This window comes from Aythya ferina (assembly GCF_964211825.1).
Source record: "Aythya ferina genome assembly, chromosome: 1".
Taxonomy (NCBI): domain Eukaryota; kingdom Metazoa; phylum Chordata; class Aves; order Anseriformes; family Anatidae; genus Aythya; species Aythya ferina.
The window spans coordinates 137,873,920-137,900,973 of NC_140296.1; the positions used below are offsets into that span (position 1 = coordinate 137,873,920).

The following is a 27,054-nucleotide window of genomic DNA, read 5'->3' on the forward strand; positions in this document are numbered from 1 at the left end:
CTCTTCACTAAACATATCACCTCCCATTTATCTACAGTGAAACACAGCTGCCAACTTTTTGCCCTTTGACTCAGTTTTACAAGGTCATATGGAGTTCATCACCATCAATATTACCTTTCACTGCCCCAAAAAGCTTATCACCACTTGCAACTTTGGAAACAATTAGTATTGATGGCTCAGATATAATTATGCTATTCAGAAACATGCAGAAGTTCCTTGCTACTCCAGAGGTTGCTACTTCATCTGCTTGACATAAGACAGTAAAAATTCATTTATCATAGTTCGTATATGCTGCAGACAGAATGACATCTAAAAGACAGGCTGAGTGACAGAGGATGCACTTTCAAATGTGTCCTTCAACGTGTTTCTCTTGGCAGTACATTTGGTTATTGTTTCTTAGTCACGTAATTAGAGATACTTTTTTCTTGCCTTTTTTTGTTTAGCTTTTGTGATTTACAGTTTTTCTTGTGTCCTTACTTCAGAAGTTCGCCACCCTCTGATAATTCTACTGAGATAGAAGTCACAGCATGCCCTCAACTAGGATGGCATCTGTTCATTTATAGTGTTTGGAGATAGAGGTATAATTACTCACAGCAAAGACAACCATTGCTTTCAAAGGCATTAAAATCAGGTAGTCCCCATTGAAAATCACTGTTTTAAGGGCCATTGGTTCAGAAAGTGTTCTGCAGATCAAATCAATATATTAGGGAGATGCATGGAGGAGCAGGAAGCAGAAGGCCTCTGGGATGTTAGGACAGTAATGTAATGAAAAGACATGCAGAATAGAACAGGTGCTGGCCAGTGTCATTTTTTTAGGGGTTAATTACATCATGAAACTACAAGTAGAAAAGAACTGCAAAAGCATCAAAAGCTGTGACCCCACAACTGGACTAAATAACAGATCTGTTCAATGATGCTTTGGCCATGCAATTGGTATGTGCTTATGATTCTGTATTCAGGTGAAATCCCATACACAATTCCCAGCTGTTTCTTTTTCTCTTCTTTTTCTCCTGGTATATCCTTCCTTTCCAGTATTTTCATACTTTTTCTGCATTGAAAACCTTAGATTTTATCTGTGTAAACCAGAAATCATTCTTCTAAGTGCTGCCAGACTGATAGGGAAACATATAATCTGCCACATCAAGAAAGGTTTGCCTTAATCTAAAGCTGAGGGAAATCAGCTTTGAAGAGTATGCTGAGGTAAGAAGCACAGTACACAATGAAGTGTGGGCTGAAGCAAAACTGTTTTTACTATTATTGCAGAAAATGTAGATCTGTCATCACTTACAAGAAAGAGAGTCTTTGCAAAACAATTAACACAGTAAGATATGTTTTCCTATGGTAATTTAGTGCTTGTATGTGGTGGAAGAAGGGGCTACATATTGTTTGCATCTCTTGCTTCTATGGAGCATTTTTAACTGTGAGTGAAAGCAGTAGCTTTATGATTTAGCTTTTCAGGCTCTTCAAAGTAGGTCACCAAAGACAGAAAGGAGTAGGAACAATTTGCCTTTCTGAACAGTCAGCACAGCACTTTTGTGATGGTAATGCTAGTAGATCAAATCACCTGGTGTGGTCCTACTGATGACCACTTAAAGTAATGTGAAGGCTTGTCTGGAAGGATGAGGGAAAGGGGAAATTGCTTCTGCTTGTAGTTCTACACCTGTCTGCTTTGTGACATCTGCTAACCTGTAAGTCTCTATTTAAATAAATTAATTAATCAACTTAAATTTAAATAGGAAGAGGGGCAGAAAAAATCTTTGTATGCAGCTCAATCTGAGCTCATGAATCAACCTAGACTTCCTCCAGAATCTGAAGAAATAGATGTCTTCTTTTGGTAGACTGTTAATTAATTACTTGAAAGATTCAGACAATGACAATTTAGCTGCAACCCTGAAGAGGCCAAGTTCCATGACTGTCTAAACAGCCTTTGTAAATTAAGTCAATATTGTGTGCTACTTATAGCCTCTTCTTAGTTAAACATTTTAACAAATAAAAATTAAACAATTAAACAATTTTTCTGCCTTATTTCTAGAACATGGGATTAAGGTTGCAAAGGAAAATATTTGTGTCTACATATGGCTTTGATTTTTCTTTAAAAGATTTAATTTCTATATACTAAAAATGTCAGATTCTTTTCAGCTAGTTCTGCAACTGAGAGATTCACTGAAGTTCGCTCTTCTCTGTAAACTGGCTGTTTCAAACAGTCATTGTTTTCTAATACAAGTTTTACTGTAATATATTCGGCTGTGGTAGGACTCCAGTCAGAGTCATCTGAAAAGCACCGTGCCAACAGAGGTGTTTCCACAATTAAGTTGATGTGATCAAGTAATTCTCCAGGCATGACGATCTCCACCTTATTCCTCTCCTCATGACCTACACCTGTTTTGGAAATTCAAGATAAGGAGGGGTGAACTGAGGATCTGCAGGAAACAGTATCCTTGCAGTGCCCCTAGGAAGAGTACAACCAGTCAGTCTGAGTTGTAAGTCCATTGACTTAATTACAAATTGGATTATAGGAGTTAATCTTTGATTTTGTGGTGCAGCATCAGCCTACTGAAAACCTGTCCTGGATTGGCAGCAGCATGTGAGAGCTGTGGAGGTACAGCCAGTTCCTGTCCTTTAGACCTAAATGCTGGCAGAACTGGTAAAGTATTGCTGATGGGCCAGGGAAGAGCCCTAGGTTCTCACCACAGCACTGTGGTAGCAAGGACCACATTTTTAAAGGTATATATGGAACTGTTTCTGATGGACTAAATAACTGAATACCTTAATAAGGTGATCTGGTTGATTTTTTTTTTTTTCTTTTTAAAGAAGCTAACACTGACAATTTTGAAATTTTCTGTGTGAATAAATCAGTGGAAAACCAGGAGAAAGGAGCATCTAACGTTTTTAAATAGTGCAAGTGGAGTACTGTTGCTGTAGTACCTAGTTTTAGCTTTTGTAACCTTTGCAATGGTACTCTGCTCAGTAACTCAAGGTTACCAAGAATCCCCTGAAATGTACTTTGAGGCTTATAGGGACTGTATTGGCTAAAGAAGAGCGCTACCTAGCTAGAATGCGAGGTTGGAACATTCCATCAAAGGAACTGTAAACCACAGGTACTCAACAGATTGTACTGAAACATAAAACACGTGAGATTGCTTTACAATGAGATAGTGTAGATGTGTAGTTCAGCTGGACATCACAACATGAAGCTCAGAGTTATCTTGTACTTCCAAGACAAAAGTAACCTTTTCCCACAGAGCTATTAAGCAAACTCCAAATTCAGTCACTCCTTGCTTTGTCTTAAATGTCTTTGACTTTGTTTCAGGTGAGGATTCCTGTCTTAATTGGTCTTTTTTGCCTCTGTATACTCTCTGTGTGACAGATAATGATGTTATCCTTCTTGTTTTCTGTAGGTGGTTGGATGAATCTATCATTCAAGACATCACACCCAAGCTGCTTGGGGACTGGCCCAACACTTACACCTACACCAAAGCCTTGTCAGAATACCTGATTCAGCAAGAGAAAGGAAATCTGAACATTGCTATCATCAGGCCATCCATTGTGGGAGCTAGCTGGCATGAGCCTTTCCCAGTAAGCATTAATCCATAGCAATTACCTGCTGAGAGTCGTTTGATGCAGCTGCAGTTCTGCATGGAAACTGTTCCTACTTCTGGTAGTGTCCACTTGAGAAACAGGTACCCCAGTTCATAGGAAAGCATATGGGAGAAGTGGAGGATCCGTGCTGAATTAGAACAGTAATTCTTCAACATCTTGACAGATTTTTGTCTGTGTGTGGAAAGAATGCATTTAAGCAATACTAAGAAGAGATAGAATAGTATTTGTGTAAGATGCTGGACTTGCAATTGACAGTCATACGCAGAATATTATGCCCAGGCAGACACATGGGAGAGTTTCTGTACTGGTTTGGGGAAACACTTAGGAAATCTGAAAGTTAGTCACAGTCATGCTGCATTATGGTTCAATTTTTCCCATGTTCCAGACAGCCTGTTAATGAGGCCCTGATGAGCACCCTAGACTTCACATGGTCCTTGAAAACATTTGATAATGGCACATGACATGTGCCATTACTAATATCTTTGTCTTACTTTGGTAGTTGTTGAACTCAGTGGATTCACTCTTGTATGGGCCTGTTGCAGATACAAATGTGTCAGGCACAGTAATTAAATGCAGCTGTACTTCTGGACTGAAACAATTCACCAGGCTAAATATACCAGTAGGAATAATGTGCACTAATACTGCGGCCAAATTGGAAAGGCAGCATAAAGTCACCTTTGCCTGTCATAAAGCTTGAACTGTGCCAAAGATGGCTGAGATACAGTCAAGGCTCTGGGCCAAATTCCTCATCTCATAAAGACAGACTGAACTCTGCTAGGTGTTATAAACCACTTCAGGTCATACAGCTCATCACTGCTCTAACTCCAGCTCCCCCAAGGGGCTGGAATAGGATGGGATTCAAAATTTTTGTTTGTTTGTTTTGGTTCATTGGCTGGTTTTGTTTTGTTTTGTTTTGTTTTTCTTCTTTGCCTTAGAAATTAGTTGAAGTAATCAAATCAGTCTTAATGGCATCTGAATGTTTTATGTTGGTGGATATATAACATGCTGACAGTTCAGCAAGTCTGACAGCAATAAGACACTATGGTGTTTTAAAGCCAGAGTTTATTCATGTAGCCAAGTTGCTGGAGGAAAGAAGTGGTTTCTAAAAAACAAAGTCTGTGTTGTTGATGGGTAAATTGCAGACAGTATGAGGTATCATGCAAAGCATCCCATATTTAAAATCAATTAGATACTTTCATTCCAGTTAGCTTCCTGGCAACTGTCCTAGATAGGCTGGTATCTGTCTTAAAGAAGCAATGAGGCAACAGTTATCTACACCACAGCATTATAACCATTTTGAAGACTGTGTAAGCAACCTATCATAGCAATAAAGAATAATCATCCTTCTTTTTTGCAGGGTTGGATTGACAGCTTCAATGGGACAAGTGGAATATTTGTTGCGGTATGTCTAGTACTATTTAAAGTTCCCTTAAAGTGGAATTAGTTACTAAAATAGCAACTCTAAATAATACTCTGAAGTCCTGCTTAGAAACTGTGTGGGGAAAAAAAAACTGTCATAGCAACTTCCTGAATCTTGTAGGAAGATGTCACATGCCTGCCGTGCACCTATGTGCACATGGCACACAGCATACTATTTATGCTGCTCTTGAAAAAGGCCATTGGAAGAGTATGCATGTTGCATGTTGTTCACTAAACATTAATTTCAGTTTTCAGGGATTTGGAGAAATTTGGCCAAATTTTCAAAGAAATGGCATAGAACGCATCCCTGAAACGAGGTGTAATTCACAGATGTCAGAGATTGAATCTTTTAACAGAGTTTAACTTTCTGGCTGGAATACCATGCCACAAATTTGAGGCAGCATTACTTATACTTTGATTTATCTTCATATATATTATTGCTAAGTCCACTGCTACAGTTTATGACCACTCTACAGTAACGAAGATTCTGTGTCTTGCTTGACATTGCTTTGTGCAGGAGTTCAATAGTCACTGGTGCATAATGGTGATGAGCAAATCTATATAATAAATAATAGAATAAATAAATAATGAATAACTTGAGAAAAATATTCCCTCAATATGAAAACTATAATTACAGTTTATCTCATGATAACAGTAATGTTGCATGTCTTTTCTTCTGGCTTAGATATATTATTATTTTTTCTGAATTAAAATCACTGCCTTAACAATGCATTATGTTGTGTAGCTATGCACAGATATTTTTCATATATGTTTTGTCCAACTTGATTACTTTGTAAAACTATGTTTTAATCAACCCTCTGCAGTGTATAAAAGGATGAGTAGTCTACGGTCATAGGAGAGTAGAATAAAATATATGTATCTCATTTTAAAACCTCATTTGTATGTTAAGTACAATATAAATAGAAACTATTACAGTTACTTCTGGAATCCGCAGGACTAGTTAAATAGTGGGTTTATCCTAGCTAATGCTTTCATCTGAAACCCCAGTTACACATTTCAGACACTTCTCAAAAGCCCTCAAATTATGTTCACAAAGTGTTACTAGTTCCTATTCATATGATAGTTTCTTTCAAATAATTATCTATCAGTCTTTTATTCATTGCTGACTGCTCAAAATCTTGTATCGCCTCTCTTTGCTTTACTCCTAGAATCTTGTGCTGTTTTCAGTGTTCCCATGTCTTCACCACAATAAAGTTATGCAGTTCCTTAATTTTGCAGATCCACTACTTTTTGTGTGACAGGTTCTAACTTCTGTAACAATATCTGTGAGCTTTGAATTTTTATGATTAATTTTGAGCATTAAAAATCTGCCACAAGAATTTGTCTATAATTACGGTTTACAAAGAAGATGTTATACAAAAAAAAAAATTGCATTACTTTTTATCCTCACAAGTGGGTTACCTAAGTGACAAATTATAGCAGCTAGTTGTCATACATGTATCATATGCCAATACATTATGAAACATAGGCTAAAGTTTATATGATTTCAGTCGAATAAAAACATTCCAATCAGATCTTTTGTTAAGTTAAAAAAATAAATCCTGCTTTTTATTGTTATAATCAACAAGTAAATAACGCCTAATGGTTAAGTATTTGAAAATTTTGATCATACATCACTGTAGGTTTTTGTTTTGTTTTAAATAATAGTGGCTACTTTTTGAACATAAGCCAAAGCTTGCATATATTTTATATGTTTATCCTTTACCACTCATACAAGTAGTGATTATTTTCCATTCTTCAAAGTCAAAGATGTGAAATATAGTTATATCAAGATTAGCCAAGAAACAAAGAAAAAGCAAAGGCAGTACATCCTGGGTGTAGTGACGAGGGTGTTTGGTGGTTTTCTGGCCCCATGAGCAGCAGTGTTAGCTGGAAAGAATTGGGGCAAAGATACTGTAATGTAAAGGGAGAGGGGATTGCCAGTGCTGATAGACAGTGTTTGTCTTGCACCATCTCCAGGTGCTACTGATTTTAGTTGAACTGGTACTACTTATCTAGAAGTGAAAGGCATTTATTATTACTGAATCCAAGAGACTTTTTGTATTTTGCGGTGAGGGAACATTCGTGTTTGAATTAATGTGCTTGGATGTGGTGTATTTAATTCCTTTGTGGTAGTTCAAAAAATTAGCCCATGAATATCTGTGTTATGCATTAGTTTAATTATCTCAGAAATGTTTGATTAAAAACAACTCTCTGGGTTGACTGTATTTCAAAGTGTATTTATTAGTCAAGTAGGTTAATTATCACCTTTATTGGAAATTTGGAAATTATTTCAAATTGAAATTTGAAATATCCTTAATTATCACCTTTATTGGTGATAATTAAGGATAGAAAAAGCAGAGAAGCTCTGGTGTTTGATTTTTTTAAATGTCCTCCCATATGAAAATATTCACTTCCAAATTCTAACCCAAGCTCATCCTACATGGAGGAAAAAAAAAACAGGTTTAGATTTGTTCAGATGATCTTTAGGTTCACTTGGATATAATCTGAACTTCAAACTTTGGAATACGTTTTCTTCTGTCACTATGATATTTGAGTCTGACTTATTCATCATTTAATTCCACAAATAAAGTGTTTCTTTTAAATATTAATGAAATATGGGATTTCAAGATGTCCATGATCATAGAATCATAGAATATCCTGAGTTGGAAGGGACCCTTAAGGATCATCAAGTCCAACTCTTGACACCGCACAGGTCTACCCAAAATAATAGTGCAATTAGTTTCCTTCACCTACAGTTTGTTCAGCTGCTGTAGAGAGAAGCTTTGTTTGTTGATGGAAAAACAAAATTAAGTTAATTACATTTCTGGTGGCCTATAATTAAGGCATTTTGTCTCACTGTTCCATATTACATGTAAAGACTTTCTTCCGTGCAAGGTAATGAAGCTGTAGGGCAGAACCATGGCTTAAATTATGTTCTGAATAGCAATTGGCCCCAAAGCACTTCAGCTGGGAGGCTGTCAAAAAACGTCAGACTCAAGTTGGCAAATGGTTTCAAAGGCTTCAGCTGAAGTAGTTTCTATTTCACTAAATAGAAAAAAAAAAAAAAAAAGTAACCACAAGTAGAAATCAAGTCACAACCAATAACCATTTCAAATATTAAAAGTACTTTACAACATTTAAACCTGCAGTCTGTACTAAATATAGAATATACTAAATGTCCAATTCATTCTTGTGTGTATAACCATCACATGCTGCTCTGAGTAGAGATGTTTGCATTACATCCATCAAAATACCTGGTTTAGAAACCTGACCCCAAAAAAGTCAAACCTTTTTTCTACCTATTAAAATGGGATAGTGGATCACACAGTGGTCTCTATTGGGCATGCATTCACAACAGCTGAAAATTTTCAGCTGAGTTTCGTTGTCTGCTTTGGGTCTTTTTAATTGCTTTTTATTCCATTGAAAGTAGCCGTAAGAACAATAAGAACTACAAAAACAGCAAGTAGTGATGTTGCAAGCAAAGGTTTTCATGTCTAAACATAACTGTGGTTGGTTCAGGTTAAGACAGCAGAAATTAACTGTGCATGCCATGGGTTTGAGGAGGATGTTTGGAGTCATTTGGAGAAGATTACATGGTTGCTTGTATCTGAGTCTTTCTGTCTGTGATCCCCCTACCAGCTGCTCCAAGGATAAGATGTAACAGTTCAGAAGCCTTAGCTCATGAAAATTAAATCAGTGTTGTAAGTGGTACTCCCTTAAGTAGCAAGTGCAATGAGTACATCCAAAGGAAAGGAAGAAAACTTTTCAAAAAGCCTATCAGGCTTTTCCAAAGCAACTGTTGTCTTTGAGGGATACTCAGACCTTAATCTGCCTGGGTTATTTAGGAAAATGGAACTTCACTGGGAATTTTATTGCAGTTAATTCAAATACATTTATTTCTTAAAGTATTTCTTTCATATTGAGTTAACTAAAAGTGACTGATTTTCTTGTTATATGCAGCACATGTCATCATGCTTTAGACTTCCTCTGAAAATGCAGAACAGTGGGATCACATGAGATCCATGTTTGTTTTCACAGAAACCAAGCAATCTTCTGCAGCAGGTGACAGTGTTGAAAAGTGCTAAAGTGAAGGTCTACCCATGCTCTAAGCTAATCAAATGTTTGTGTGGTGGTACTATCAGTGACTGTTTTCCCTTGTCCCACAGGCAGGTAAAGGGATTCTGAGGACTGTCATTGCCAACAATGAAGCAGTAGCCGATATGATTCCAGTAGATGTTGTCATCAACCTCACCCTTGCAGCTGGGTGGTACACTGCTGTGCACAGGTGGGAAGGCACTTCTGTTTCTTCTAGGCTTAAGCATTTACTGATTGCACCAGGACTTCAGGAAGAACCTAGAAAGAAGCTAAATGAAGCTTTGTTGATTCATTTTCTGGTTCACATTTTCTCCCCCAGCTTTGGCAAGGATTAAGAGCATACAGAAGTGATGAAGGTAGACTTTAGAGTCAGGAAATCTCTAAAGCTACAGGGAATACCTGTTTCTCAGTAAAACGTAAGCTCACTTGACAAGTCTCTCTCATAAGTTACCTTTCTGAAGTGTTTGTTTTGTTTTGTTTGTTTTGTTCTAAATGCCTCCATTCTCATGCAGCTACATTGAGTTACTTTTCAACTGGCTTCTGGAGTTTTCTTGGTGAAAATACTTTGAATGTTTTCCTTGGAAAATAGTGCAAAATATATATATATTATAGACTTGTATGATAGGAGAGATGAACTAAAACCTCCTATTCTTTGCTTTGTTGAGAAGGGTATGTATAAGTGACATTAAGGTTTTAAGTTCTTTTCTGTGAGCCTCCATCTCTGACCTTCGATCATTATGTAGGAAGTGCTACAGAGTAAAGCACATGAATTATTCTAGACATTTATGCAACTGAGAAATACTAAGCAAATAAGTGCAGAAGTATTTTACTTTGAAGGACAGAGCTCTCCACTGAACTGAGAGTGGAGAAAATTATCATACATTAACCTCAATACAGAGATCCTAAAAGGATCTTAAAAGGCAGCTCACCAGCTTTTCAGATTTATTTCTTTTGTAGCTTCTTCCTTTTTCACGTGCAACAGACAAAGTATCACAGTAGGGAAAATATATCTTCCTATACACAAACCCTTTAGAACCTCCAGGTTAAGAGGGCTACAGCCTGCCCAAAAAGCTGGGAAAGAAAAAAAGCATGTGCTAATGAAAAATATCTAGAAGTCTTGTCTTCAGCCATAGTAGAAGTGCCATTTTTTCTGACTCTTTGTTGGCAAAAGATGCATGTTTTTTATTTTGATCCCACACAAGTAATTGTTAGGCTAAAGGAGCAAGTGCAGAACTTGATTTAAAGCTTTGGCTAGCTGAGCAAGACCCCAAGGTTAATAAATCATGTAAAAAAAAAAAAAAAAAAAAAAGCCTGAGCCTTCTGTAAATTTGATTTATCTGAGTGAGTTTCACATTTAGGTGTTGTCTCGAATGATAGTGTGTATGGGTTATTTATTTATTTGTAATTGTCTAGTTAGAAAGTCAAAATCCTTCAGGGCAAGTGATATTGCTGGGGGGAATTCTAAAACTTAGAGAACTGCAGTCTGCACTACATACTGTAGAAGCTCTATGCTCTACCAAGACCACTAACTCAGCTGGAGGGTGGAGAATGGAAAAAAAATGTTTAACTTTTTTGAGAATTTTGTTGAAAATGATTGATTTATAGTCACCACCTTGACGAATGGACTTCAAAAGTATTGCAGATCATAATCATTAAGTAAATGATTGTAAAATGCACATTGTTTCCCTGTGGTTGGTTTGGGCAAATTATTTACAGTACACTAAGAGAAACTATTAAAAACAATCACAAACTTGTTAGCATGTATGCTTTTTATAATTTTAGATAAGTGATATATGGATAATTTATCTTAAGTCCCATCTGTCTTTATTAACTAAATAATGCTCTTCAGAATCTGAGTGAATCTGATTAAAACTTCGTGTTTTACATTGTTTTCATAGTTATGAAAAATTACCTCCTCTGCAATTTTTTTAATGAGCTGTTGTTATTGTTACTTGGGCTGTTAGTTTTTATGCTCCATTAGTAAATCTTTGTGTGCTTTTCTTCACTCATTAAAATAATACTTCTTTCTCTTTCCCAGGCCAAAAAATATGTTGGTGTACAACTGTACAACGGGTGGAATCAACCCTTTCTTTTGGGGAGAAATGGGTAAGGTATAATTTAAAACTAGAACATGTCAACCATCAATAGCATTCCTTGGCCAGGGTTTGGAAAGGCGGCTTCCTGTAGTTAGATGGCATTCTGCATCTGTCATTCAAACCATGTGTGGGAGGCACAATTGTAGTTAGTGAGGTCCTGTAAGCAAAACCTCCTGGTGCTGGGCATTCAGCTCACGAAAGCATTTATTCAGTTTTCACTGTAGGCATTATCATGTAACAACCAAGCAAAGTACATGCTTTGCTAAACTAAGGTATTAATGTGGTGGAAAAGGGAATAGAGAACCAGTCACTAAATTGTAGAAGAAGGTGTTCTACATAGCTGTAACTAGATATTTTCCTTTCCTGGTTACTGGGTTTTGTGTTTCTTTTTTTTTTTTTTTTTTTTTGTGTGTGTGCTCTGAAATCTCTTGGAGAACCTCAATAGTGAATCTTGCATCAATATGAAGAAAGCTCTAACTTTCAGAAAACTAGTATATTAAGGCAGTAGGATAGCCTTTCTTCCTCCTTCTGTGCAAAACCTTTTAAACAGAAATAGTTTGTGTAGACCAGAGAAGGCAAAGTTTAAAATGACAGATATGCTTCAAGAACAGTTTGACTTTTGATTGTGAATCAAATGATTAATTGGTGGATCAGGAATTTGCTTGAAGGTTGCACACAGGGAGTGGTGGACAATGGCTCTATGTCCATGTGGAGGCTGGTGACAACTGGTGTCCCTCAGGGATCTGTCTTAGGACTGGTGTTTTTCAATATCTTTATCAATGACACAGACAGTGGGATTGGGTGCACCTTCAGCAAGTTTGCAGGTGACGCCAAACTGAGAGGTGTAGTCGATACAAGAGAAGGAAGGGATGCCATCCAAAGGGACCTGGACAAGCTTGAGAAGTGGGCCAACATGAACCTAATGTGGTTCAGCAAGGCCAAGCACAAGGTGCTGCACCTGGGCCAGGGCAATCCCAGGCATGAGGACAGACTGGGAGAAGAACCTGTTGAGAGCAGCTGTGGAGAAGGACTTGGGGGGGTTCTGGTGGACCAAAAGCTCGGCATGAGCCAGCAGTGCGTGCTTACACAGCCCAGAAGGCCAACTGCATCCTGGGCTGCATCAACAGAGGGGTGGCCAGCAGCAGGTTGAGGTAGGGTATTATCCCCCTCTGCTCTGCCTTCTGAGGCCCCACTTGGGAGTCCTGCATCCATGTCTGAAGCCTCCATCACGAGAAGGATGTGGACCTGTTAGAATGGGTCCAGAGGAGGGCCACAAAGCTGATCAGAGGACTGGAGCATCTCTCCTACAAAGAAAGGCTAAGAGAGCTGGGGATGTTCAGCCTGGAAAAGAGAAGGCTCTGGGGTTGTAACCTCATTGCGGCTCTTCCGTACTTAAAGGGGACTTATAAAAACAATGGAGAGTGACTCTTTGCTCAATCAGATAATGACAGGACAAGGGGGAATGGTTATAAACAAAAAGAGGGAGATTTTTATTAGAAATTAGGAGGAAATTCTTCACTCAGAGGATGGTGAGGCACTGAAACAGGTTGCCCTGAGAGATTGTGGTTGTCCCATCCCTGGAGGTGTTCAAGGCCAGGTTGGACAAGGCCCTGAGCAGCCTGCTGTAGTGGGTGGCATCCTTGCATATGACACGGGCATTGGAACTAGGTGATCTTTAAGGTCCCTTCCAACCCAAGCCATTCTGTGATGAATGTTGTCAGTGGAAGAATTCAAGTGATTTGCATGGTTGTCTTTTTCAAATGTCTCTGCTTCTGAGGCAGGGGTGAAACAAAGGGAAACAAATCCTGACACCATTTCAGTTGAAAACTGACACTGAGGCTAAGTAGCAGAATTTGCCCAGCTGCATACTGTGAAATACCAAGTAGACTCACTACACTCACGGACAGATGTATATAGCCTGATATGCTTTCTGTTATACAATCATTCACATTTGCAATTAAAATGCAGGATGCTGGCAAATCACTACAGTGATATTTCACAGTTCAACCTTTGCTTTGCATTATTTAACCGGCAAACTGTTAAGTCAGCAGAGAATCAGACCATAAGTGCATTTTCAGAACAAGACTTATCTGAAAAAAAACTACTAATGTCCTACCATGCAATTTGATCTAGCAAGGAAGAGGCTTCACCAATTGGTAGAGCTGTGAAAAAATCAAACCAGGTTCCTGACATTTTTTTAATAAGATATCTAATGTTGTGGTTTGACAGTCTAAGAGAGGTGAAGCATCACAAATTAATTTTTTGAAAATGCAGCCTCGTAACTTGTAAATTCAGATCTTCTGTGTCTTTTTCACAAGAGTAAATGGAAAGCTGCTTACAGGCTGTTACTTTAGGCAACAGCCACCATAATATTGCCACCTGAGATTTGCTTTTCTAATCTATTTTCAATATAATTTTGCTGATGAAAACGGTGGTGTATTAATGCATTGTGATTGATCTTATTAAGTTACTTTGCTTGTAACTGTGAATTTAACAATTAAATCATCTGAGCACAGCAGAGGCTTGCAAAAGCAGTTCAGCATTGTGATTGGACTGAAGGCAATCTTTTCTCCTTGTGTGACACTGTGATCAGCAGGCTGCGGAAGGGTATGAGGGGTATATTTCTCTATATACTCACTGTTTGGCTTCTGGGCACCCACTCTTTTGGCATGAACTCACATCTGGCTTTTTAGACCTGTGCTCTCTCTGAACTATGGGCTTCCACCATATAGTCCAGGCCCTGCAGAGACCAACCAAACTTCACCTGTCAGTTCCTTCCTTTGCACACACAGGGCAGCATCTGCTGCTACTCAAGTTGTTACCCCTTCTGAAAGCACATTTCCAATTGTGTTTAGATCTGCAAATACTTCACTTTGCAGGTTGAAAATGTTATAGCTGGGTGTCTACCTCCAGATCAGGTCATGGAGGCAGGCAACTGATCGTAGAGATGGAAGATTGTGAGAGTGAACTTGGAAGAAACAAGACTGGGGACTGGGGGTCATCTAGTGTAGGACTGAGCATTTTAGTGCAAATCTAAATTGGAGTTTGCAGAGGGAATGAGCTGGAGCACCCGGTTACTGAGACTTACACCAGGACGAACTGCAGGAATAACAGGAAGCACAACACAGTTATGGTTCTTTGGTGAGGAGGAAAGGAGAGAAAGACAAAACAGAGAAATTGAGACTGAAGTGGGCTGAGGATGCCCTGGGTAGGGAACAGAAAAGACTGGCATGAGAACATGAGTGATGCACTTGGAAAGAAGGAAGAGAAAGATCTAAAAGAAAATTATTTGAAAAATATGTAAGTCTAAGTAAGAACTTAGGCTGAAACACACATTGCAGAACAGCTTATTCAGTAGATCTCCAGATAAAAACAAACCTCTGTTGCTAAAAGGATCTTTAGCTGGTTTATTTCTTCTATAAAGAATGCTATGCCTTCAGGTTTTTTTTTTGTCTTCTGTTACTGAAGTTATTCTCCCCACTATTACAAAAATGTGGTCAGACAACTGAGTATTAAACTGAAGAAGTGTATTCTACTTTGCTGCAGTGTAAGTCTTACTAGTCTGACTGTGTAAAGCGCATTTTGTTATTTCTGCTCAAGACAAATTCTTAAAGTATACTTTAAAATAGTGTTCAGTGTGTGGAAAAAAAATAATTCAATTTTTTGTGGTCTGTCTAGGAGAGACCCATGTCTGATTCTCCCCCTGCTAAATATGCCCTTGAGTTGTAGAATTTTCTGTTGCGTTTTCATGCAGTGGTAGGAGAGGAAAGACCACCCACTGTCATTTCAGTAGCTCCTAGAGGTGGTGTGTTTCTGGATCAGGATTCTTTGCTTGCCTGGTCTGTCTGTTGGACTCTCTCTCCAAAAACAAACTGTCATAGTATAAAAGGCTATTATTAGTCTTGTGAAGTTTGAATCTTTTCCAAAAACTAGGAGATAGCATCATTGCGCTGAGTTGGTGCAAGCCAGTATAGGGAAGATTTGTAGAGAAAACATCTGTAGGATTAACTGTTCCAAGTTACGTAAAACTAGCATTTTCCTAACTCTTTCAGAAAGTCTTTCAGACTGGTCTCACTTCCGTCTTATTTGCTTTCTAAAACAACATTGCTTTCATTCCTGACTTCCAGAATTTTTCTTGAGTTTTCAGCAGTATCTCATCTGTTCTTGATATAGGTTCTTCTCACACCAAGAGAAGAGCATAATATTGTTGCTGTACTACAGCTGCATTTCTCAGTACAAGCCTTAAGTAACTAAAATGAGAAAGGTGTTGCTGATCTGAGTGAATTCTGTGCATGGTTGATGGTCTGACATGACACGGGATGTACTTTCTGCTTTTTCTGCCAAAAATGCAAAGAGAAAACAAAGACAGCAATATCTTTAACGTCTTACAAAAGGTCACCTCCACAACCAGTTTACAGTTGAAAACTAGATTTGTGGTAAAGTAACGTCAAGATTTGAATTGAGACTGAGCCATGCAGGCAATATCAGAACTATCACAATTCAAAAATATCAGCGGTCCCCAGCAAGGGAACTGAGGCGATCGGCTCCGGGGCAGACGCGTTCTGCAGCGGAGCGGGGTACCGGGACAAGCAGGGCTTCTTTCCCGGCACCGAGGCCACTCGAGGCAGCCGTGGGAGCCGCCAGGGCCCGGCAGCCCTCGCGAGGGAGGCTGACGAGGCGTAGGCGGAGCCGGCAGCGCCCCCTCCCCGGCCGTTCAAAAGCCGCCCCTGGGGAGCGCGGCGACCTGGACGGGCAAACAGGGCGGGGTCGGCAGTTTGCACGATCAGGGTGCGCTTAGCTGGGACAGAGCGATCCCCCCCTACCGTAAGAACAACTCATCTAATGGCTGTATACCACTAGCTAGGCCACAATGGTCTACATTAGGCAGAGAGCTTCTCTATAGGAAGTTTGTAACTACCCAGACTGACTGCCCGCTCAACAGTGCGGCAGTTCAGGTCTCTGGATCCAGGGAGTGCCTGAGCCTGTTGCTGCCCTCTGAGGGAAGCAGAGACACCGTGCGTGTGAGGTGTGAGCAGGTGGATGACCTGGTCCGCCTGGTGGCAGGGCTCAAGGAGGAGGTGGAGAGGTTGAGGGCCATCAGGGAGTGTGAGCGGGAGATAGACTGGTGGAGTGACTCCCTGCAGGGCCTGAAGGAGAGATACTGGGGTGAGAGACCCCAGATGGGGGTGGACCCCCTGCCCTGTTGCAGTTGGGCTGAGGGAGGGGACCTGGGAGTTGAGGAGGAATGGAGACAGGTCCCTGCTTGACCTTGCAGGCACCCCCCCCCCCCCCCCCCCACCCGTGGCCCCACCTTCCCAGGTGCCCTTACACAGCAGATTTGAGGCCCTGGAGCTTGAGAGACCGGTGGGTGAGCTTGAGGTAGAAAGTACACTCAGGAGGATGCCTAGGGTGATGAAGTCAACTCCATGCCTCAAGACTGCCTCCACCAAGAAAGACAGAAGGGTAATTGTAGGTGACTCCCTTCTCAGATAGGAAAAGGATGAGGTTGAGGGTCTGGGCAGTAGTCTGAAGCTGGGAAGCAACCCTGTGAAGCGTGTCAAGATTGGGGGAAATACTGAGCATAGGGATCGGGGCTGAGCAGAGCAGTGCATCACAACCAGTGCCACAAAAAAAGAATGGAGAGTCTAAGTGATCAGAGAGTTCTTGCTGAGGGGCACTGAGGCTCCCATTTGGCGCCCAGATAACCTACCCAGAGAGGTGTGCTGTCTTCCTGGGGCATGTGTCAGAGACGTTAGGAAGGATCTGCCACAGCTCATTAAACTGGAGGATTACTATCCTCATGTTGTCATTCAGGTTGGATCCTGGGAAGCTGCAACTAGAAAAATGAGGAATATTAAAAAGGACTTTGCATCCCTGGGAAGGTTGTTGAAGGGATCAGGGGTGCAGGTAGTGTTCTCCTCTGTCCTCCCTCTGGGTGACTGAGACCCAGGAAGAAGGAGGAGAATGGGACAGGTGAACGACTGGCTGAGGGGGTAGCGTCTGGGCCAAGGATTTGGGTATTTTGATCTTGGGCAGCCCTTTGAGAAGCCAGGTATGTGGGCTGCTGACTGACTTCAAATCAGCAAGTGGGGGCACAACTGTGTTGGGGAGCAAGCTCTCCGAACTTACTACCAGGGCTTTAAACTAGGTTTGATGGGGGAAGGGAGGGGAGCTAAAAGAGACAGAGAAGGGCTGGGGGAAGTTGTCACTGCTGTCACTGTTGAAGATAGGGAAAAACCTCTGAGTTGTCCCTTAGGTTTGGCTGAGGGCTCCTCAGAGAAGGTAATGATCCCGATACCCATCCGGAATTTTCTTCTTGCATCCCTCCAGGGGTAACTATGCCTACTGCTTCCCTAAAGTGCCTGTATACCAATGCACGGAGCACGGGAAATAAACAGGATGAGCTCAAGATCTGTGTTCGGTTGCGGGGCCACGATCTCATTGCAATCACAGAGCCTCATGGCCTAGGTTGCTAGAAAGCAAGGGTGCATGTGAGAGCTGGGCAACATTTAAACAGCACTTCTTCCAAGCTCAGGATCAGTGCATCCCAAAGAGTAGGAAATCGGGGAAGGAGGGCAGGAAACCCGCATGGATGACCAAGGAGCTCATCGATGAGATCAAAAGGAAGAGGAAGGTTTATGAAATGTGGAAAAAGGGCCTGTCCTCTTTGGAGGCGTATAGAAGTGTTGTCAGGGCCTGCAGGGACGTGACAAGGAAGGCTAAAGCCCACCTAGAGATGAGGCTTGCAAAAGAGATAAAAGATAATAAGAAGGGTTTTTTTAAGTATGTAAGCAGTAAAGGGAAGACTAGGGATAATGTGGGTCCTTGCTGAACGAGGAGGGTAACGGGAGATGCCAAGAAGGCGGAGATTTTATCATACCATGTTGGTATGGCTCTTCCCAACTCAGCCAAGTGCTTGATTTTAAATTCCTGCTCTCTTACAGAACAGTATGTCATGTCCACATTCAAAAGAAACCCACTGGAGCAGGCCTTCCGAACACCCAATGCTCACTTGACATCAAACTACTTGATAAACCAGTACTGGATAACTGTCAGTCACAAGGCTCCAGCCATACTCTATGACCTGTACATGAGGCTGACAGGAAGAAAGCCCAGGTAAGAAACTGCATACCCTCAATTATCTGCGCATCAGCTGCTGTTATAGAGAGTCTAGCAACTCCTGAGAACTGGCTGCCCCAGCATGGAGTTCCTGGTCTTCCTCCCAACTCCAGGCCTTGTCTTGAGATTACTCAAAAAGAAGAGGAACCGAATGGCCATAGTTAAGGATAGCCTAGCATTCCCAACATTTCCAGTGCTCAGGGCACACCATAGGTTTTAAACTCAGCTTTGCACACTTCAGAGGTTCCCAAGCCAGCAGAAGAAAGACTGTTAGTTGTTCTGTCCTCCAAGATTCTCATTGTTGCAGCTTTGTGATGTGATTGCTGCTATGAGTAAGGAATCAAGCTTGTGTAAGGACTTGAGACTGGCAAGGTTTAGAACAGTTCTAGGTAACTTTTTTTTTCTCTCATGAATCAGATTCATAATTAGCAGTTAACAGCACTGGCCAAACAACTGGAAATCTAGGATGCATAACAATTGTTTCTGAGTATGAATAAATTCCAAATTGTATTTACAAGGACAGGTTACCATTGCAATTGGTATTTGAGCCTTGGCAGTGTCACGGCTAGGAGGAACATAGCTATCTGTGTCCTGTGTGGAAGGAATCCTAATGTAAATAACACAACTCAGCCAGCTTCCTTCTTTACTCCTTGCCATTATGGAGGAAAATTTATTGTGAAAGAACAGAGCAGTGTGCTGGTGCTCTGCTCCATGTCAGCCTCTGTACACTAACTGCTAGTTAGAAAGCTGGCTTTGGCTGTTTGCAGGGAAATCCCTGGCTGATGCACTGCTCTGATTTCTCTGATTGTCTGCTACAGAAGGAAACTGGTCTATAAAATGACTTCCACTTATTTAGTAGGCAAGAATTTCCATAAAAATAGAGGTAAACTGAGGATGAGGAAGAACAGGCTGGAATCTCAGTGCTCTGTTAAAACAGGCAGCAGTAAGATCTTGCTATTGATATTACAACTGACATTTTTGATAAAGTTGATTGCAGGTAGCCAGTGGTTATTGGCCATAAAACCATACTTGAATTTCAAGTAGAGTTCAGCATGAACTCATGCAGAGAAGAATCTTTTCTTGTGCACTTTCAGATCTGTGACCTAAGCAAACATGGCTCAGGAATGAACTTGTTACCTCACTAAGTCTTGTTTTTTTTTTTTTTTCTTTATAATTCACATTTCTTTTTACAGGGCTACTTAAGCTTATCCAGGTACTGCAATAATGTGAGAGAGAGAATGGTAACAGCTCATTCTTTCTTTTTTTCACCTACCTAAATATCAGGTCTTTATGCCTTAAGAGCAGTAAACCATATTCAAATATTATTAAAAAACAAAAATAAAATGTGTCAATGAACCTGCTTTAATGTTACCCTTCATATTTTTTCCTCTGCTTTGAGAAAGCTCCTGGACTTAACTTTCTTCCCACTTGTCACTCCCACCTATCAAAGAATGAGCCATCTTCATGGCTGCGACAAAATCCATCTCCATCAGCTTTAGACTTTTATTTCTGCCACTCCTGAGAATCTTACTTTCACTGTTAGTTCACTTCACATAAATTGCTAGGTGTCTAGCAAAACTGCCCTAAATGGATTATCTTTATTGCTATACATCCATCCACGTCTTAGAAAAATAATGTGGTTTATATACTAGTCTCTTGAGGCAACCTGTCACACCTGAGAATCTGCTTATGCTAGGCTCAGTATGGGAGAAAATAAATAAATAATTTCTGTAAACAGCTTTCTAGAAGACAAGATGGCTTTCTGAAGTGTAACTAATAAGGCTATTGGTGACAGGTAATCCTGGCCTCTCAATTCATCCACAGTGGAGAAAACAGATATTCTAAACAAAATTTTTCCTATAGCTGCACAGAGTGCAAAAATGCATTTATCTCCTTGGTTGATATTTTTTAACATGGCAATCCTTAATCTAAATTAGTAAATATTTTAAATATGGTAACAACATTTGAGCTGAACCCGTTACAGTGAAAAATGCAGTTCTTGTGCATTTCTGTTTAGATGCCTTCATTTATCTCCTTGATGAATACTTCCAGCTACTGAGATAAGTTGCTTTGGGTAGATCTACAGGCAGAGCTCATTCTGCCCACGTTGACAGGAGGCCATGTCAATAGGATATTCGTTTTCAAGTGTGACAGCCTATTTTCAAAACAAAAGCAGGGATACGCTTTTAATTCCTTTATGTTTTTTCTTCCTTTCTTTTTCTTTATTTTTTTTTCTGACAGATTCCATTAACCCTAAGCACTTTAAAGATACTGATGGCTTTTTAAGAGCCAGTTTAAGAGGCAACTCGATCTTTGCAATGCAATCTAATACGTTGTTTTCCAAGTTTCTAAAAGGTATTAAAATACTCACAAAGTTCTTCCTGTCATACTTGCCTACACGTGCACAACCAGGAAGATTAATTTGAAGCAATTTTAAAGTAGTTTTGATAAACTGTATTTAATCAATATGCACGTAACTATTCAGAATGAAAGTTTCCTAAATCTGTTGTATTGCTTCTAAAATGAGAGCCACTTTAATTCTGAGTAGGAGTGTCTATGTAAGGTTTCTGAGTGCTTTAAAATCACTTTTAGTAAGCTGCACAGCTCTCCTCTGAACTGATGTACTCATTGTGTCTTTTTCTGCTGTGCTTGGTTCTTATCGAAGTGGCAGTCACATCTGCACAGAGAGAGGCCAGCCTGGCACCATTCTTCCACAGACTGCCGCCTTTTATTTGTCACACTGACTTTGTTACCCTCTAGGCAGCTCAGAATTCCTAGTGAAAACAGCTCTGTTTTCCCCAGAAATCAGCCTTTTAATCCTTTCCCTTGTCCTTATCCAGTCTGAGAGAACATGGCATTCTCTCAAAATGGACTGAGCACTGCACATCCCACTTTAAAACAATTGCCTCCCACAGGCCTTTCATACTCATGACCATTGGAATATCTGTAAAATAATCCTGAGGTAGGACAGCATTATTGTCATCCCCTTTTATGTAAACATGAGTCATAAAGAAAGGCCAAGACACATGAAAGACCTCAACCCACATTTCCAAAGTTCCTGTTTAGCAGCCCTGAATCAGCTTTCATCTTTATGAGGATGCTTCAGGAAGATATTCAGATAGTTTCACTGTGCCCTCCCATTCCTCCCACACCAAAATAATGTGTACGATGATTTCCAAGGTCATCCACCAGGACTGCAATGCTATTAGGCTCTTCCTGTGTAAGGAAGGACATAAAAATCACTCCCAACTGCCACTGTATATTGCACAGGGAGAAGGGTGGCCTTTAAGTCAAATGGAGAGATCAGAGAAACCTCATGATTTTTCATGAAACATGAAAAAGATGCCATTATCTGAAAAGTGAAGTTGAGCAATAGACTTAAGATCTTGTCCATGCTGCAGAGGCAGTCACCTCTGAATTAGAGCTGGCTCAGTATGGGCTAACTCCAAAATCAGAGCCTCAGTTCAGGAGTCAACTCTAGCTTGAGAACAGACAAACATTTGTGTGGTAGAAAGAGAATTATCTGCCTTGTGAGGCAAACAACACACCTTTGTGGTTTTGTAATCTGCTGTGCAGACTTTGTACTGGTTAAGATGGGCTCTTCACCGCACACTACCATGGGTAGTGTAGCCTCTTACCCTTTTGCAGTTCAGGACAGTAAGTTAAGCCTCAGTCCTGCCCTGGAGAGTGCTTGTTTGCACTCATGTTCAGAACAAAAATAAAGGCTGAGCAGCTGTAGGCTCAGGACCTCAGCTGGAGCAGTTGTTAGACTCTTGCTGAGCTAGTTTTCAGTGGAGGGCTCATCAGGCTTTGCAAGTCCTATTCACCTGTGAAAACATCTACACATCAAAAATCCAGTTTTTGTGTAAGGACAAACTTCAAGTTCATCTCTGACTCTCCTCCTCTATTTTAGAATGATGAAGATTATCAATCGACTGCACAAATCTATGATGCTCCTGCAGTATTTCTCCACCCAGTCCTGGGATTGGTCTTCAGATAATATGAATATGTTAATGTGTCAGCTTAACACAGAGGACAGAAAGGTAAGTATGCCCTGCGTGTGGATTGTTGAACTCCACCTCTGTTCATCTGCAGCAATTATTTTTTGTGCTGTGTTCAGCCTTCGAATGGCATCTGCCTAGATGACTGGTACTGACTTTGATCTGAAAAGATATATTCCTCCTTGTTTTATTAAAGAACTTATCAGGAACCTTCCATTTGGAAGATTTTGGAGGATGGTTTCTCCTGAGATGTATTACTCTTTCTTCTCTGAGAGTTCAGTCAGTGAAGTCTTTCCATTTAACAAGGCAGCTCTCTGCCTTTTGTTTTCAAGTTCCTGTTTGGCATATAAATAACCTAGATTTGCTTTCACAGACAAAATGGCCTGCACAAAGGGAGCTATAGTGGTTTTACCTGGCTGGACAACTAAACCCTACCACAACCGCTTTCTCACTCTCCCTCCTCAAAGGAAAAGGGGGAGAAAATACAATGAAAAAGACTCAGGGGCTGAGATAAGAACAGGGAGATCACTCACTGTCACAGGCAAAACAGACTCAGTACAGGGAGATTAATATAATTTATTTCCTATCACTAGCAGACAAAAGAAACTAAAACAAAAACAACAACAAAAAAAACCTTCCCTACAGCCACCCTCTTCTACCTCCTCCCTCCAAGTGGTGCAGAGGAATGGGGAATGGGGACTGTGGTCTGTCCCTAACGCTTTATCCCTGCCATTTCTTCACGGTCACTCTCTGCCCCTGCTCCCCGTGGGGTCCCTCCCACGGGATGCCGTCCTTCCCAAACTGCGCCTGCGGGGACTGCCCACAGGCAGCAGCTCTTCAGGAACTGTTCCCACACGGCTCCGTACCACAGGGTCCATCCTCCAGGAGCAAACTGCTCCAGCATGGGTCCCCCACGCATGGGCGGCAGCTGCCCCAGACCCCTTGCTCCTGCGTGGGCTCCTCTCCACGGGCTGCAGCTCCGGCCTGGGGCCTGCTCCTGTGGGGGCTCTCCATGTGCTGCAGCCTCCTCCAGGCCACATCCACCTGCTCCACTGGAGGCTCCTCCATGGGCTGCAGCATGGAGATCTGCTCCATGTGGGACCCATGGGCTGCAGGGGGAGAGCCTGCTCCACCAGGGGCCTCTCCACAGGCCGCAGGGGAATTTTAGCTGCCTGCCTGGAGCACCTCCTGCCCTCCTTCTGCACTGACCTTGGGGTCTGCAGGGCTGGTTCTCACTCCTCTCTCCCAGCTGCTGTTGCCCAGCAGGTTGTTTGTTTTGTTTTGTTTTCCTTTCTTAAATCTCTCACTGAGGCACAACCAACATTGCTCACTGGCTGTGCTCTGGCCAGTAGTGGATTCCTTTCGGAGTTGTGTGTAACTGGCTCTGATCTAACTTGAAGCAGCTTCTAGAGCCCCTCACAGAGGCCACTCCTGCAGCTCCCCTGCTACCAAACCCTTGCCACATCAACCCAATATAGGAACATAAATTTATATCCTCAGTGAACCAGCTGTACTCAGCCTGTTGAGTTGAAGGAGTTAATGGTATCATATGTAATGGTGGCAAGTTTATTACCTCCCATATGGTTGTCTACATAGACTGAAATACCCAATGGAGTAGGACGGATAACAGCACTCCTTTTTGTACAGACATTATATTTCTAGAATAAATGGTCAGTTCCAGTTTTCATATTACAGCTCTGGTTCTCAAGAATTTCAGGCATCACCTGTCATGGGGAGATATGCCCATGTAAACTAATTGTGCTGTACAGTTACTTCTGAAAGACAATATCAATGGTAACATAAAGTTATGTGCTCAGGTTAGTTTCATTGCAACTAACTAATCACTGGATAACTGTGTAGCATTCTCAATAGCTTCTCATCCTAATTTTCTTAGTGTCTCACTTTTAGAAAGCTAGAAGGCTCCTTTGTGTCACCTTTTCCCTCATCTCCTCTGGCAGTATGAAATTTGCTGGGTGATCTGGAAGGAAACCACTTGAATGATTTTGGCATTTTCTTCCACATTAGTTTTAATGGGTACTGCATGGGCATGTTTAGTTAATACATGCTGTCTTAGCCTGAACAATATGAAAAAGAATTATGTTTGATTTAAATTCCCAGGCAGCAATTTATTTGCACGGTGTCAAGTTCTGTTGTAGTCCTTACAGGCTTGAAATACAACTCCTTAAGAATGGGGTTGTAACTGAAAGACTGAAGGAATACAGGCAGAAGGTCTGAAAAGCTTGAATGCACTTTTGGTCAGTATCTCCTTGCAAAGAGATACTTGGACATTCACATCAAATTGGTCTCCCATCATAAAATTCTCACACAGATTCCCAGCACAAAAGTCTAGAGGTTTCTTCCCTAGTCTGTACTGGTATTGTTTGCAACAAATTTGAATGGTTAAGGGCACTGGTACTGCTGTGACTATAGCAGATGTAGAGGGAACATAAGTGGTAATATAGGAGCTTGTACTGATGCAGATAAACAAAAAGTCACAGCAGCAAGGACTTCAGTGCAAGCTAGACAGTTTTTCATGCTTACCAAGCTGGTTATGAAAACTATTGGTATGCACTGCATCCTATGTTGCCACAGGTACATTGCAAGTAAGTAGACAAGCTAGGTATGGTATGGGCAGCACAGTTCTCTAAACATATCTAATGCCCATGGTGATCTGGACAGTAGCTAACGTTTTGCATTTGACATAGTTAGGTAACCCCTCTTCGCTCAAGTTGTTGCTGTCCTGATACCAAAGTTCTCATACCAAACCAACCAGCCTGGCTTGTCTTGAGAGTGAAAAGAAGGTATTTTTCTGAGTATCCGTCCTTTTAGGACCTTGTAAGTAAGAAGCACCGTTCACTTCACTGCTTCATTAAAAAAGAAAGAAAAAAAAAAAAAAACAAACAACAACAAAAAAAAAACACTCCACAGCAAAACCACTTCCTCTTTACAAATCATTTCTTTGCTCTAGTAGACAGACAACAACCTGAGGGCTTGCTATCAATTTTTCCAATATCAGCTTTTGAAATTAATTGGGGTACTTAGCTCTGCAATGAGATTTCTTGATGCCAAACAACAGAATAACCCATTCCTTGGATTTCTATCAATCTAGATGATGAGAGAAAATGGAGCACAGCACAGAGTAGTAACCACTGCAGAGGTTCCTGTTGATTCAATGTCCAGTTCATTTACTTACACCTAATTCTAGTGACATGCAAAAAACCTGCAGGGAGGCTTTCAGTTGTATGTTTGCTTGAGTGGAATGCCATGTTTCTTCCAAGAAAAATGTGTACCATACGTGTACCATACGTGTACCATACATGTGTTAATGTACAAGTGGCGACCTGAAAGACAAACTTACCTTTGTTTTCTGCCAGGTAGCATTAAATTTCTAATTTCTTTGCCCAAATTCTCAGCTGTTTAGCTCACTGATTGACAGCTGTGAACTATAGTTTTTTAAGTGTCCATGTCTTCTTTGAAACTTAGTGGCTTTAAGAACTTAATAGAGAGGGCCTTGTCAGGAGCAGGTCAGTGAAGAATGAGGCTTAAAGTGAACTTGTTTTGAACTCTGGCATAAAACTGCTGCTCTTTGTCTTTATCTCCCAGTTATACAACTTTGATGTTCGTCAGCTGCACTGGTCAGAATACATTGAAAGCTACTGCCTAGGTGCTAAGAAGTATTTGCTAAATGAAGACATGTCTGGCATCCCAGCAGCAAAGCAGCACTTACGAAAGTAAGTCATACCCAGTGACAAGGACCAGAGCTCCTGGCTATCTTGAATGTATTGTGAGGAAAATTATCTTATTTGCATTGAAATATGTTATTGTCGAATAATATGGAGATAAATATAGCATAGCTTTTTTTTTTTTTTTTTTTTTTTTTTAATGATAGACCATTGTTGGTACTTCATGTTTTCATCCTGTGAGAAAAAAGGACTCTTGATGACACTAACAGTCAGGGGCTAAACATTATGCTTTCACAGCAGGTGACCAAATACTGAAGTTGCAATACATAAGAGGAATTTATGAATGTAGAAGTTCCTGGTCATTCACAATTATTATAGAAAACTAACGGTCAAATTTAGATTTTATGAAACTCCTAGATAGTTTTTTTGTTTTGGTTTCTTGTTTTTTTTCCAACAGAGAGGGATTGCATAAAAACTTTAAGTGCTAGTGCAATTTTGAATTTCATTTAAAGTTGAAGTTTCTGATTTCTTAGGAGGAGAGAAGATGCAAAATGGAAAAAACTCCAAAACTTATTCAGAACTTATGTATTTGAGGCCCTGGTGAAAGTTTTATGAGCTTCTAAATGAGATTGTCCTCCTCCTTTTCAGTTAAAGCTCTTCCTATCTTCTCCAGTCCTTTTACTGAGGAATGTAGGCAAAATGAGCACAGCTCTCTTGGAGTTTTGTTTTTTCCTTTGAGAAAACCATTCTTGTGCACTGAAAATACTAGAAGTAGAAAACGTCTTGTTGCCAGAGCAAGGAATCATAGAATGGCTTGGGTTGGAAGGGACCTTAAAGACCACCTATTTCCACCCCCCCCACCATGGACAGGGACACCTCCTACTAGACCAGGTTGCTCAAAGCCCCATCCAACCTTGAATAATTCCAGGGATGGGGCATCCACAGCTTCTCTGGGAAACCTGTGCCAGTGCCTCACCACCCTCATAGTAAAAATTTCCTCCTAATATCTAATCAAAACTTTTCTTTGGTTTAAAATTT

At 40.7% G+C, this 27,054-nt stretch overlaps 1 protein-coding gene across 6 annotated transcripts in view; it reads left to right on the forward strand.

The window, feature by feature from the left end:
* Positions 1-27,054, forward strand: part of FAR2 (fatty acyl-CoA reductase 2) — a 157,331-nt gene that overhangs the window by 123,929 nt on the left and 6,348 nt on the right. For all 6 annotated transcript variants that reach the window (XM_084510647.1, XM_084510649.1, XM_084510652.1 and 3 more), the window contains 7 exons: positions 3,399-3,576; positions 4,958-5,002; positions 9,189-9,307; positions 11,156-11,223; positions 18,158-18,329; positions 22,246-22,375; positions 25,937-26,064. In XM_084510647.1, coding sequence (XP_084366773.1) covers positions 3,399-3,576; positions 4,958-5,002; positions 9,189-9,307; positions 11,156-11,223; positions 18,158-18,329; positions 22,246-22,375; positions 25,937-26,064 — 840 coding nt within the window. The remainder of the gene's footprint in view (positions 1-3,398; positions 3,577-4,957; positions 5,003-9,188; positions 9,308-11,155; positions 11,224-18,157; positions 18,330-22,245; positions 22,376-25,936; positions 26,065-27,054) is intronic.